At 40.1% G+C, this 15,315-nt stretch overlaps 1 protein-coding gene across 1 annotated transcript in view; it reads left to right on the forward strand.

The window, feature by feature from the left end:
* Positions 1–712: 712 nt before the first annotated feature.
* The window catches only part of ASZ1 (ankyrin repeat, SAM and basic leucine zipper domain containing 1), a 40,946-nt gene continuing 26,343 nt past the window's right edge, over positions 713–15,315 (forward strand). Inside the window, exons 1-4 of the mRNA XM_075491557.1 lie at positions 713–817; positions 2,455–2,551; positions 7,817–7,939; positions 11,147–11,258. Of these exons, the coding sequence (XP_075347672.1) occupies positions 713–817; positions 2,455–2,551; positions 7,817–7,939; positions 11,147–11,258 (437 nt within the window). The remainder of the gene's footprint in view (positions 818–2,454; positions 2,552–7,816; positions 7,940–11,146; positions 11,259–15,315) is intronic.

The raw sequence follows: 15,315 nt of genomic DNA on the forward strand, positions 1-15,315 counted from the left end.
ACAGTTCTGAAATTGAAAGTAATGCCCGTATATACCCAGGTGGGAGGGAGCAGGGTGAAAGTTTAGCTCATTATGCATGGCTGCTGTTCCATCTTCCCCACATAACTGTCACCACCATAGGCCTTGGCTACGTAACAGTGCATGTACATACACGTAAGTAATGTAACTGACTGCTATTAGGTTAGGTAGCATTTTAAGAGTGTATTAATGATGACAGAAATTAAAGAGAAAAAACCTTATCTTTTACCTTGGATTTACACACATACACTAATCATAGGTCTACAGAGACAGCATCATACATAGCCCTGCTGCGTTACCTAACACCCCGCAAAACAGCTGAGCCACTAGTAAGCCATGTAACATTCCCACACGCTTACAACCCTAAGTTTTATTGGTTTCTTTTACCTGACGCTGTAACGTCTTCACCAGCACGGACCGGGCCACCCCACAAGCTCACAAGCTTTTCTCACCTCACAAGCTACCGCTGCCTCGCCCACAGACGGATGCTCAAGCACGGGTGGCTGCAAGCGCTCTGAGGAGCGCAGCCGCCCCCTCCCCGCCGCTCCCAGGGACGCCGGCGGCGGGGCACGAGGCACCCAGCACGCGACGGGCCGTTACAGCCCCCGCGAGAGCCGCGCGCACACGGCGCCGCCGCGCCCTCGTGCGCGGGGAAGTGGGGCGGCCGCCGCGGGCCACGTGACCTGCAGGCGCCATGGCCGCCGCGGCCTGGGGGTCCCGCGTCGTGGCGGGGGGCGACGAGGACGGCGACAGCGACGAGGACGGCTGGGATATCGGCGTCGTGCGGCATGAGCCGCAGGTGGGGCTAAGCCTCTCCGCGCCCGGCGCCCTTGAGCTGGGGCCTGCGGCCGGGCGGTCTCGTGGTAGGGTAACGCGAGGGAGGGGGCGTCGGCCTCAAGCCGCGGTGAGGGGAGTGGGGCTCGGTGGGTCTCACTGACGAGGGCGGCCTCGGGAGAGGCTGCAGCTGGCACCTCCTCCGTGATTATTTCCTAGCAGGGTAATGGTGGTATACCCTTAATCCAGGGGTAAATAAAACCTAAATTTGGGAGGTTTGTCTTCTTACATAGAATCTTAATGTTTCTTTTAAACACTTTTCTCCCCTTTAAAAACAGACCCCAGTCACTATTTCAACATGAGAATACATTTGAAAGTGACCAGAGGCCTATAAAGCTGTTTTATATCTTAATTATCTGAGTCCATTTCCTGTTAACATGAAGACTTAAGTGATTTTATTGCATCTGATAAGTGTGATGCATCTGATAGTGTGTGGCAGAGGGAGATTCTGCAAGGCTTTTTTAGCCCGTAGTTTGTCTCGTGGCTGGAATTGGGAAATGGAAGTAACTGAATACTTGCAGTACTCTTACTGAAGGTTATAGTTGGTTTTTCAGTGGCCTTGATCTTTAAATCAAGGTTCCCATCCAAAGAGATGCATTATTTGGAAATTGTTGGCTGTGTAGAACAAAAATTTGGCTAAATTATTATATTGGCTGTTTCTCACCTTTGGTTTTCTAGACACGAAGCACCTATTAAAACCTTTACAAAAGTTGTTGGAAAGGTAGACTATAATGTGCTGGGGAAAATTGTATAATTCTGAGTTCATGTTATGACTTCAAATTTATCGTGAAATATGACTTCTCTTCTTTCCCTACCCACTTCTGTCTCCAAAGGACTAGTGAGTAGTCCTGAATTTATTGGTGTATGTAAGTGTTTTGTATAATCTAGCTAATGCCAGCAGCGATCTTCAGCTGCATCTGCACCTTTAATAGAGAACAAATCTGTGATGCTTCTGAAAGGAACTTGAATCGGGCAACTGTCTGATGCATAAACTAGTCTTTTGGTCAGGGCATTTTTCAGCCAAATCATTTATGATGCAGCAGCACAAATATCTCTGCTACCACAGGATTAGAAGGAAAGAGGAACAGTAACCCTTTCCAGCAGTGGATTCATGCTGGATTAAGCCAGACAGCTAGTCATTGAGCTACATTGCCCCAAACTGTAACTTTTATGCCTGATCGTGTTGGATATATTTTTAATGCCGTGCTTTGCAACATGTGAGATGTACAAAAAAGGTAAAGAAATGTGTTGTGACGTTTTTCTAGCACCAAAAGGTGAAAAGGAATCTTAACTGAAATCAAATACCATTAAGAAAAACTGAGAGCAGTGTAGGAGGATAGCAGGTCTGTTGAGAAAGGTTCCGTTCTCTGAAAATGTAAATATCTTCTTTCTGAAAAGTTAATTTCAAAACTTACATTTTACAGTAGAGCCTAAGCAGGTCTACAGAAGTGGAAGAAGGAAAGTCTTACCTTGCTTCCATCCCTGCCCCCACCCCGCTTTGTCCTTACAGAGATCATTAGTACTTTTCTACTGACATCAAGCTGTAGTTTTTACCTTGAAACAGTTACTAGGTTTTGACTTAACTTTTCTTTGCTTATCTAGCAGTTGGATCAAATGTTGCAGGCCGACAAGAAAGAAGCATTAAAGAAAGCTCTGTTTCGTGGTGATGTGTCATTAATTGAAGAACTTTTAAACTCAGGTGAGGAAAGTCAGTTATGAAGTTGAATATTTTTAATTCAACTCGGCAAGAATTCTAAAGCTTCAAAGTTTCTTGTTTCAAAATAATGTGTCAGGTGTATATAGAAATACGTACATGTTGCCAATACAGGATATAAACTCTTGTTTTAAAGATGAAATTACTTTTTCAGTGACTCAGCATGCTGTATTCCAGCAAATTCCTTCCAATTTATATTTATTTTGTCAGTCAGGAGCCCTGAAAATTGAGAAAACTATTATGTGTGAACTATGAAATAAGGTGTTTCTTTGTTTTCAGATGCACCTTTAACCTGAGAATATCAATTGCAAACACTGAATTTGAGGTGGTTTAAATTGAGAGTGAGAATTCAGTGGGCGGTCTTACTTTGGTGTTGAAGGTTGCTGGGGGAGGAGGTGGGGAGGGGAGGCTGGCTTTTTTGGTTTAGTGCTCCCCCAGTTTGGAAATTCCTTTTTTTCTTCTCACTCATAGCACTGTTAAGTTTCTGGTATGTGCCCTGTATAATACTGCTGCCCTGGCAACGTCAGCTGGACAAAGATTTTGTGATTCTGAAAGATCTAATAGGGTTTATGTGTCATTTGTCACTAAAAAGTAGTTTGTCTAAACACTAAAAGCCTTTCTCCCTGTCTGTTACTCAGTGTTTCTCCGTAATGTGTTTCTGTTATTCAGTGTTAGGAGGATTGGATCACTTCTTGAAGCATCCAGGACAATCAAAAACTGCATAGCTGAGTTGACCTGCCTAGTGATAATTGTCAGGAAGTTCTGCTTCAGCAAGCAAGCAGAATATAGTACCCAAGAGCTTGTTCTCTGAGGAAAATGTGTCTTACGGCTGAAGAAAGTAGTTTCCTAGTTAGCAATGGGTTTTTCTGAGTTTTAAAGCAACGACATTACTTGCCCTTTTAGAAGACAGCTGTTTCTCACCACAGTGGGGAATGGTTTTCTTTTTAAATTAAGTAAAAACTATTGCACGGGCTGAAACACAGAGGTGTAATACTGAGTGAAATACATCTTCTGTCTTGTTTTGAGAAAATATGTTCTAAGTAGAGTTTTTAGTGATGTCTGCGCATCAGATTGCTTAATTGTTTTGTTACAGCCATCCATTTTTAATTGCTTGTATTTCAGTCAAACAGCAATAGTTCACTTTCTGTGTTGATGCCTGCCACATCATGAGCAGTTCTATGCTGTTGGAAGATGATAACGGGTATCTGTAAGAGCGTAAGGTCAAGCCAAAGATTCCTGTAGTCCAGTGTCCTGTCCCCTGAAATGCACAAGGCAGTATCACAAGAGAATCTATCATTTCCTGAAAATATGATGAACAATACATTTTGAGCCATCCAGTACTGTCCTGCAGAGCAGTAGGACACAATGCCTCTCTAACAGGGAGGTGTTTCTGAGGAAAGGTGACATTGTCCTTCAGAAGATCAGTGCTCACTCAGATTAAATCTTTGCCTCCAAAGTTGCCTTTAGTGTATGTTCAGTAGAGCTTGTAGGAGGCTCCCTACCAGCACTCGATCAAACTCAGGGTTTGTGTTGGAAGTGGATTTCCTAGCAACGGTTGTGGCCCTTCTTTCAGGTAGAATGAGAACATGTTGTCTTCTGGCTTGCTTAGCCATTGCTTTAAGAATCTTTGGTGCTGAGGCAGTTTCGCAGAGCTCCTTTAGGAGATAGACAAGCACAATGTCTTCTCTTACTCCTCCTATAAAATGGCAACATACTAAGAACAAGTTTCTGAAGTGCGCGTCACAAAAAGTGATGCAAGCAAGTAGCGGGTTCAAAGGTGACTTTGGCATTTTGGTCTGCTTTGGGAGTAAAACACTTAACACCATATAATTCATATGTTCGTTTTCCTCAAATGAAATTAAAAGTTATGACCTCATGACAGTTTAGGCTGATCAAAGATACAGCTACAGTCAAATCCTCTTTCCTGTTTTCATTCAGCAGTCTGTTCCACTCCTATCTTTGCATGAGTGGTGGAGCTCATCTGATCTTTTGTGAGTCAGCTCAGGGAATTAAAGGAGTAGTGAACTGGGGGGGGGGTGTGTGAATAATTTTTCAGCCAGTTAAGGACTCTGAACCCTGAGTCAGATGAGAACCATAGCTGGCCCAGCAGTGGTAGGCATCAGCAGCTCTGATTTAACATCAGCTTTAAGGTATTGTGGAACCACAGCACAAAGTGCTGACAGAGTTAAAAGAAATCAATACTTCTGTTGGACAGAAGTCTTCTAGAATCAAGCGTTTTAGAACTTTTCCCTCAGATAAATTTGGTCTGAATGCGAATGGATTCTAATACTAAGAACTGTTCTTAAACTAAGTGAAAGTCCTTCAAGACCTCATTTTTTTGGTGTCAAACATGGATTTATTTAGCATAAAAAGCTGTATGTAGAGATTGATCATAGTTCTTCAGGCATTACCTTGTCAACCTTTTTGAATTTGAGATTACATTTTTCTGTATAAAAACAGCCTTTCTACTACAACTATTATTAACCACAGTCAACAAAATATCTGAAAGAGGTACAGGAGAAACTGTAGTAAACACAGAAAGAACATCATTCTTCCTTTGCTGTTCTTTTGGTTTGCCATTATTCACATGCTTCATATAGTTTCTGCTGTAGAGCATGTCTAGGGCCAGAATGTATTTCCCCCCTATTCCTGGTTAAAGAGGAGGACAGTTGTCTGTAACTCGGATTATAAGAAAGAATGTTGTATCTGCTTTGCCTCCTAGACATAATTTGTGAGGTTGTGTGACTGAAAAGCTCCTCTGCTCATGCCCACAAAGGAACACAGGGGGACAATGAGACCCCAAATAATACTGTGGCCCAGCTCTTCCCAGGCCTGTCAGGGAAGCCATCAGCCCTTCACAGACCCATCTCCACAAGCCCAGAGGAGCAGAGAGGTCCAAGGGCAGGCAGGAACCCAAATTATGGACTCAGAGGAAGGAACTCCCAGGGCTGGTATAGGGCTCTTGTGCCTGGATGCCAGCAACTGTAGGGACTGGAGTGAGTGAAAGGATGTGCCAGCCACAGGAGTGGGACCAGAGGTCAGAGACCCATGTGCCCGTGATGGAGGAGATCTATCTATCCCAAAAGGGAGCAGGATGAGACCATTGGTGCTCTCTGTGTTCACATGAGTGCTCTGTCTGTGTTGATTGGGGTGGCTGGTGGTGTATGTGTGTGCCTGCTGCGAGTACACACTCAGCATCAATACTGGTTGGACCTGGGGGCGTGGAGTTGCGGCAGCCTCGCCTGTCTCTGGCTGTTGGATCTGGCCTGATTTTTCACTAAAAATTTTTTACTGGCCTTCTTAAGGGCCATTTTAAATGCTAAACTAATGCTGCTTACTTCAAGAACAGCTCATGTAATGAGAGAGTCTGAGTAGTAACCAAGAGGAGACATTTCTGGTTCAGTCAACAACTCCTATAACCATGCAGCCAAGCAGCAGCATGACTGTTACTGTTTCAGTTGTCCTTTCTTTGTCTTCCTCTGAGACTCTAGCTGGTTTGCATTGCGACTTTCACACCGCATGGTACTACAAAGTCACTACAAAGATGGCAGAAGACCATCCAGGACAAACAAGCTGTAACGCAGCTTTGACATTTCATTGCTAAAAAGACCGTTCTACTTCTAGGACTTAGAAAAAGCACCAGCATCGTGGCAGATACTGTCTGCCATACGTGTAAAGAAAGTAGTGAGGAAAATACCTTCTCAAGAGTCTCTGTATGCCTGCCAAGTAGATCTTTTGTCAGTGTTGTTCAGATATGTATTAAAATAAAAAGCTCTAGGTGGGAGCTCTGGTTACATGGATTGCTTTTCTTCTTAAGAGGAAAAGGGACTTCTTAAGGCTGTCAGAGTGCCAGCTTTCTGGTATTCCTTTCCTACTAGTGTTACTTCAGTGGGCTGTTGGATATCAGACTTTATAAATTCTTGAAGTGACTTGTCTACAAGGAAGTCCACATATGACTTCTAAGGGATACTTGCTGGCTCCCCTTGTAGAACTTGGCTGTGGGCTTCAATAAAGCCCGTTTCGTATACTGCAGACAAACTGGCATGTTGTGACATTAAGGATTGCAGCCAGTATATATGCATTACTAAGAAGATTTGATCATGAATTCTGTGGCTTGCAGGTGTTACAGATGTTTAAGCACTCCAACACCTGGCTTTCATTGAATGTTACCTCTTTACTGATTGCTTCTACAACTCCAGTGATCTTAAACAGTTGAAGAATCAATCCCAGAGCAGTGATCTGTTACTCCCTCAGCTTTAATGACTTGATGTTGCTATACTGAGCGCATCTTGGACAAAATACCAAGGCAGGGAAAGTACACACACATTTTGCATGAAAAGGTATGCATGTAGCTCAACTGTCACAAATTTCTTAGGACAGTTTTGGTTTTTTTCAGAGCTGTCTCTTGTGAAGAGGTATTTTTGATTATCCATAGTCACTGCTGGACTAATATGGAGCCAGCTGATGGAAACTGTTATAGCGAAAGTAATATTTGAGGAAGGATTGAAGGAAAAATGATTCTTCTTATTCCAAAAATGTATAGAAATTTTTATTTGAAAGTTGTCAGATGAGTATCTCGGTCTGGTACTTGGTTCTTGGTGAATTTGGGAGGGCTATCTGGCAAGCTTACTTCTAGCCACAAAGGAAGATGTGGCTGTTATGGTAACAAACAAATCTGGTGATTGGGACTGAATCTTGCATAATCTTGTATTTCTTCTTTCCATCGAGATAATATTTTGTTAGTACTGAACGCAAAACTAGTATCTGCTAGTTAACTGTCTTGCAAGACAGAGCATAAAAGGAGCTGTGAAGCAGGAAAACCTTAAGATCTCTGTGATCTTAATAGCCTGACAAGCAAGTTGCTTCCACAGCAGTCTACTTGGCAAGAATCAAATTTTTCATTTTGATTGAGGAAATAAGTGGACATATAAGTGGAGAAAAGAGAGATTCTATGCACTTCTCTGAAGTTATTTTTGTGGCTAAATTTATTACTTACTTTTTTTTTTAATGTAGTCTTTCTGTGGTGCTTAACTTCTTGAGCTTCCTTGGTGTCAGTGCTAAAAGTTGTTTTCTGGTATTCTGGATAAAGGTGTATTAAAAAAATGAAAATGGTGTAAGAGACTTCTCTCCCTAGGGCTAAATGCAAACAGTGTGTAACCTTTATAATGATACATATTAAGAGTAAAGTTTATAAAATGTATGTTTCTTGTGGTGCAGTTTTATGATTTTAGTATCTTTAAATTTTGACAGGTGTAAGCATAGAATCTGGCTTTCAGTTTGGATGGACTCCCCTGATGTGTGCTGCCAGTGTGGCTGATTTTGCAGTAGTGCGTCTTCTTCTGGACAGAGGTGCTAATGCATGTTTTGAAATAGGTAAGAAGTGAATGAAGAATATTGGCCAGTAATGCTCAGTACCAGACATTGTCCTATCCTTATTCTCTTTTTACATATATAGGGAAAAAAATCAAAGTTCACAATGGAACTGGGACCTAGCCTAGCTTTCACAGTTTTGAAGTTAAAGTAGTAGTTTTAAAGCAAAAATTATGTTCTTGGAACTGATCTGGATTCAGTTGATGGGTTTTCTTGTTCTTGCTCTCTCATTCTGTCTCCCTGCCGCCCCCCCCCCCCCCCATCCCCAAGTACTTTTTTTGAAAAGGGTGTTTGGAAATACTTATTCAAGAATTCTAGGACAAAGTTGTAGAGTTAAAACTTCCTTTATTTGATCCTGTTATGAAGTATGTACATGCAGAAAACAGCTAGAATCCCAAACAACAGGAATAGCTTTCCAGTTAATGGGAAATGAATGTGGACTTCTCTAAAACTAGAGCACAATTTTTCTATTAAGTGAAAACTATTCTTCAGTGTGTTGCTAGGTCACCTGTTTTCTGCAAGAGTTCCGTGGAGCTTCTAAGTAATATCAGTTCCTCTTTCAATTTTTATGGCTTAATAATAACTTTTTCATACTTAAACTGTGGTTATTTTCCTTCTCTTTCATTGTGTTGGAAGATATTTCCAAGTTCAAGAAAAGACATTGCAACATGGAAGAAACTGATGTGACACACGATATTGCCAAGTACATAAAAGCAGTGATCTTATTTTCCAGTAACTTGCCAATATTTGTAATAGTAGTAGACTGAAATGCAGATGGTACAAATCTGGCTCTCAAAATTTTCTTGAACTTCTCAGCAGCTGCTCAGAGTATGAGATTAGAGTAGATTGCCTGCACCAAAAGCAATTATGCCTTCAAATTACTGTCCTTGTAGCCAACTTCAGAGAACTTCCATGTGGCTGCCTACAACTTATACCTGTTCCTTGTTTATGGCTGTAGAGAGCTATAAATGGGGCAGAAACTGCTATGGATAGCAGTTTCGGCTGACCAGTTAACGAACATGCATGGCATTTTTTCAGTGTCTGACTAACTCTATTTGCCCTAAGCGGCACCTTGCTAGGATCAGGTTTCTCGGCTTGTTTCCCTGTTTGTCTGTGTAGGGAAACAGTAGCTAGGGCGTATGTGCAGTGGAGTGCTGTCCAGCTAGGAACAGTCTTGCAAGTCATTGATTCAGGTCAGGCCACGTGTTCAGTAAAGCTATGCCATCCTGAAGGGTACTAAATGTTACCAGTCCTGCTGCTTTTTTTACATCAGCAGGCAATCACATAAGTGATCCTATACTAATTATCCTGTAATGCTTATAATCCTAATAATAGCTATACTGTTAATCACCTTTTGTCACGTTTCAGTCATTCTTTGTGAGTGGTTACTTAATTTTACCCTTTTTGGTAGTCATGAAGAACAGGGAACTAATGTAGCATTCACTATGCAATGGGATCAGAATGCAGCATCTTTGAGGAGTTAATTCACTGGCTCTTCTGGGTTTTTCAGCTAGGCTGAACATAAACTAATCTTTTTTGCAGTCTCGTACCAGTTCTCTGCAGAAGAGAAACCTGAGAATTCTAAGGTGTTTCTTCCCCTTCTTCTCTTGCTCACATGTATGAGCTATAGGTAGGCTAACAGAAACAAATTTCCCCCTCTTTATCACTACCTGAAATACTGAATACAAATATAACTACAGGTTCCTCCTAAATATCATTCCCAGATTAACAGTGCTTATCACTATCTTTGTTCAAAGTCCTGTCATCTTTCTGTTCATGTTGTTATCGATAACCAGCTTAAGCATTTTGAGTAACAAGCTGTCAGTGTATCAAGTGATCTACTGAAATGTTGATTGCTTACTGTTCAGGAGTTTAAGTGACTCTCTGAAACTTAATTTTTCATTTAACTTACTGATTTATGTGTGTTAGAACTTCTACATGAGGTAGTTGAAGATTAAAAGATGGCATATTAAAAAAGCAGATTAATTTCAGTGCAACACTAAGGTCTTTGGTTGGAGGAGTAGAGGACAAGAAGTGGTGAGAAATAAAGAAAGTAGAGCAGATAAGGGGTAGAGTACGTAACAAACTTCTCGTGTTTAAATATAATAAAATCTGACCTCAGCTGAAGAATAAAGGTGTTAATGCATACACGGTCTTAAAATTTCTACAAGAAATTTAGAAAATATGTTGTAACACTTCATGGTATGGTCTGAAGTAGGTACAGCTAAAATTATACTTGTTAAAAGAAATTGTTAAAGGCATGTTTGAACTTGTGAATAAGTTTGTGCAATAAGCAAAATGGGCAGTTACTCAAATGGCAAAATGGGCAGTTACTCAAATGGCAGTCTTCTAATTGACTCTAGGGCCAACTAACTCACTAAGGTCCTGGAGGTGTGATGCTTCCTATATCTCTGTAGGAGAACCATGGGAAAGGAGATCTCCCCTGTTCTGTAGGCAAACCACAGTGATGTACAATTCTGATTTGTGAGCAAAGGTGGCATATAACACCCAGCTGGCTTCAGAGCTGGAGCAAATATGCTGGTTCCTCCTGATTAATCTTTATGGACTGTATAGATGTTCTTTAAATCCACATCTAAAAACATACTTTTAATCCTCCTACCATTACTGCGCCATAGTAGTCTGGTTTAGTAAACTCACTTCCTTCTCCTTAAGCTCTATAATAAAGCCTTGTTACTTTAACTGTCCTTTGTATGGGCCTCTATTCTCCCTAAAATTGATGTTGCTATGTGTTTATGATACATTTCATGCACTTTTTTTATCCATTGCAGTTAAATTCCTGTAAGCTGTTTCTTCCCTTGACAGTATTTTGGGGAGAGATGGGGAGGAACAGGGAGTGAATCTGCTGGTGTGGAACAAGATTTGAGAAACAAGCATCTATAGTTAAGCTCCTACTGGTTTTTTTGGGTACCTAAGAAGTATCCTAAACTTCAGTAGGAGCAGATGCTTTACTACTGCCATTCAGCCTCATCTTTCGGCGTATCTTCTCTTCTCTGATGCCTTTATCTTACCTGATAATTCTAGTGACATTCACTGGAAGGAAAACAAGTTTCTTATCCTTTTCTAAATATCTTAGAGTATCAGAACCCGATTAACAACTCTAGCAAACATAAAGGCTTTTAAAGGAACTTCTGGATTAGCATGGTATTTACATTTACATATGTAATTCTCTAACTGTAAGTTTCAAAACAGATAAGTACACTGTGCTGATGGCAGCATGTACTGCACATGCTTCAGAGGAAAACATCTTGAAGACTGTAGAACTGCTTCTATCAAGGAATGCTGACCCTAACCTTACTTGCAGGTACCAAAAAAACCCCATGACTGTGAATACAGCATAAAATGTGATATTCATATACAGAGACATCTTTATAGACGTAGCTGTTGCTGGTTAAGATGACGTGTACTTCATTAGCTTTTTGTAACTTTGCTGCTGTCTGTGTAAGGAGAGATTACTGTCCAGATATTTATTTCTCCTAGTACAGTCATTCATCTGAGTAAATAAGAATATGATCAGTTTTATCAAATTTAAGTATGTTCCTCAGCTGAACAAGATATAAATTTAAGATAAAACCTAATCTTAATACTTTGGTAGACTGTAGTATAAGGGCAAGAAATATGTCCTCTGCCTTTCCCTAATCATATTGCCTCTTCTGTATAAGGATGTAAGTTAAATCAGTTAATTCTTTATTTAAATTCATGTCCTTCTTTTGGGCTTTTTGTAGGTATCTAGCTATATTCCTTTCACGAACAACATCCTGTGGAAAAAGAAAACTTCTCTGTAAATAAAACACATGTATTCCAGTGCAATCTGGAATAATCCAGATTAAAAGGAGATTTAGTCACCTTTTGAAAACAAGTAGCAGCTTGTTTCTTGAAATTACCACTTTGCGTCTCAGCAGTCTGAAGCAGTGCATTGTGACATGTCTGTAGCCGCGTAGTCTGAAGCAATGTTTCATTTTGCACCAAAAATAAATTAATTCTGGGCTGACCCAGGATTAACTGTCCTCCCTCTGCTGGAAAAAAAGATATTTTTTGGGTCAGATTGAAACTGCTTGCTTTTCAACTAACTGAAATTAATTTCTTTATACCACAGCTCTTTCACCACATTACCTGAGATATGTAGACTGTGTAGCCCTCTAAAAAGAACAGAATTGGAGGCCTGTTGGTTCTCATTAGTAGAATTCAATTACATTGGGCCCTGAACCTCACTGTGAGCATAGTACTGATAGACAAGGAGGAAACATAGTTGTGCTGAAGTGCCACTGATGTCTGGTACTAAATTTAAATGCCATTCATTTATTCTTATCAGAAAGGCTAAAAATTGTTCATGTAAGAAGAGAAAGCTATAGACTCTGAAATAATTACATATTGTTGCTGTCAGATAGCTGGGTGTTAGGACAAACATCCTGCTTTAAAAAATGGGAGAAGTCTTTGCATTATTAAACTTTGTCCTGGGTATTTGAAAATGTAAGCCAGAGTGCAAAGCTGCAGGTTTACACTTGGAAGGGCCTTTTGCTAAACTTTGGAGGGGAAAAAAAAAAAAAAGTTTCAGTTCTGACACAAGAGATGGGAATTTTAAGGGCAAAACTTTATTTATGAACTTAGAGTATGTTATGCATAGTTGGTCTTTATATACAAATATTTATTTGCTATCTCTTTGTTTCCGAAGACCTTGTGCTAACATATGAGTTATGCTTGCTTACATCAGATACAGTGTCCAGTTGTGGTTTTTTCACTTTAGTAGTAGTCTTTCTCAAATGAAAAGGTAAATTAAGTGACAATCAGAAATGTCATATTTGTACCAAACAAAAGTAGGAGTTAGATGACAAGGTCTGGATTTTTCAAAAATCTTCATGCTGCTTTTTTTGCTTTCTAGTATTTGACATTGGTGCATACCACTCCATCATTAGAACTGCTCAGGCAGCAACTGCTGCTTCTCATGGGCTTCTTCCACCCTGTTCTGAAACAGGGGGATGAAACACATCAAACCAGGTTCTGGGAAGATAAAGGATCAAAACAGACTCTCTATATAGCACTGCAGTCCCACTTCACCCATTTCATTAGAGCAAGCAGGATGTTCTGTGGGAGGGCATCAGAACTGTCAGTGAGTTGAGATTATTGTGAAAGTACTTCCTGTGTCATCAGCTTACCCCAGGTGTTAAGAACTAAGCTTCACATTGTTTGGCTGTCTCAGCACTTAAGAACCGGAATGCTTTTAGGAAGCCTCTCTTTTGTCCACACCAACAATTGGAATGTGTGTGAATGCAAAGCAGAATACTTAACTTTGATGGAAGGTAGAGTTTGATATTTATCCTTGCTCTGGTGGGCTGTCAGGGCAGCCAGCAGGCTTTTTTATTTCATGTCATCTGGAGGTGATACACAGAAACCTGCAATTTTTCATGTCTAATTCGTGAAATGTGCATGGAGCAGGGAAGGACTATTGAGCAATAAACCAATTTTTGAAATGCAGTCTAAGAAAGGAGATGGGTTTAGGAGTGGATAGGTAGATTGTTTCTTTGCAATAGGATAGAGAACTGAGGAGAAAGTATTCAGTAGAGTAACTTCTGATATTTTTGCTAACTAAAAATTGGGAACTGAATACTGATGGCTATAAAAACAGTTTTGTTCATGAGAATGTAGTGTGTCAAAGCATAAGTGCTAACTGAAGAGTTTTGAAAGATGAACAAGAAGTAAGGTAATAACTAGGTGAAAAAAGAAGGCATTGTAAGACCTGCTCTGTATAGTCTTTGTAGACCTACTATAGCCCAAGTGCTTCATTTAAGTGAATGCTACCTTGAGAAATTTATTCTGCTTATCTTGTATCATTCACCTCCCTCTTGCTCCAAAATGTAAATTATATACTTTATCCTTTAGTAAGCCCTGGAAATATTTAAGTAGTCTTTTTTTAAAAACCTCTTTTAACTTTCTTAAAGGTACACTGGTTTTATTAATGTTAAGCTGTGATTTCGTTACAGGCAGAAGGAAAAGGCATGACCAACTGATAACTAAATTACTGCTGCTAGGATTACATGTCATAGGTTGCTTAGTAAATATGGATTTTAGTGATGACATCCTCCAAGTTCTTGTTTACGTAGAGTGAAAGGAACCTAACGGCTTTGCCAGTAAGGAGAGTATTTTGAGTCAATGTTTCATGCCAATAGCTCTTTGTTAGAAGAAGGTACAAATAGGTGAATGACTGAAACCTCCTTTATTTTGACGTAAACTCTTTGATCTTGTTCTGTATGGGATATGTGGAGGTTTGATTTTGTTTGTGTGGCTTTTTTTCCCTCACTCTTAAATTTCTAGCACAATTGAGCCCTGGTCAGTGACCAAGTCTTCAGTGTTTCTGCTCTGAAATGGTTATGAATTATGTCTGTGTTTAAGATAAGTCTTCAGAAAGTCTTTGATTTGTTTTTTTCTTTTTTTTTAGGGTGAGTATTATAAGAACTAGACCTTTGTCTGTCTTTTGTCATAGTACAGATTAAAAGTTGAGATTGCTCAGGTCTGGTATTAAGTTGCCTACGTACGTTCACTTATGCTTACATTCAGAGCAGTTTTGAGGAGTATCAAAAATGGTTTCATGATGAAAGTTTTGGTCTATTTTGCCCTCTTGAGAAGATGATAATCAAAGGTGGGAAATTTTCATCGCAGTGTTGGCCAGTTCACAAGGTAGGTCTCTCTTCACGTTGCGTAGTCGGAATAAAGCAATTGTGTAACACCTCAATTTTAGCAAGATATTTATTGCTACTGATACGATAGTAAGTCTGCACTGCCTCATAATAATTTAAAAGACCTTGACATTATCATTGTGTGATAGTTAACCATGCCATATGACAAATGGTACATTTCAGGAAAAGTAAATAGCCTGGGAAAAGTTAATGCACTACAGTGCATTTTATGGCTGGGGCAAGAAAATCAGGGAATTTAATACTGATTGAGTCAAGATCTTTGATCCACTTCCGAGCAAAAAATACCTTGTGATGTTACGCTATATTATATTTCATGCCTTTCAGAGAGTTTTTTATTCTAGCACTATGAACTCAGGACAGAAAGACTTATTTTATTATGTTGATCAAATGTCAAGACAGCGGGACTAAATATAAAAAATCAGATGCAAAATTACATTTACCAAAGTACCGCGTTCATCTGGGCTATGTCCATATATCTCTTCCCTCCTCTTATCCAAGTTAGGGATCATGGTAAATGCACACGTTCTGTGAGTTTGGAAGAGTGGCTTTTGAATGTAAGTGTTGAGGCTTGTTCATGAGATCTTTTGGTAGGGGGAAGGAGTCTAGACACTGAAGTAGATGATTGTACTTTTCCCAGCTAGTATTGGCTGTACGGTGGTACCAACAGGC

This window comes from Mycteria americana, chromosome 1 (assembly GCF_035582795.1).
Source record: "Mycteria americana isolate JAX WOST 10 ecotype Jacksonville Zoo and Gardens chromosome 1, USCA_MyAme_1.0, whole genome shotgun sequence".
Lineage (NCBI taxonomy): Eukaryota > Metazoa > Chordata > Aves > Ciconiiformes > Ciconiidae > Mycteria > Mycteria americana.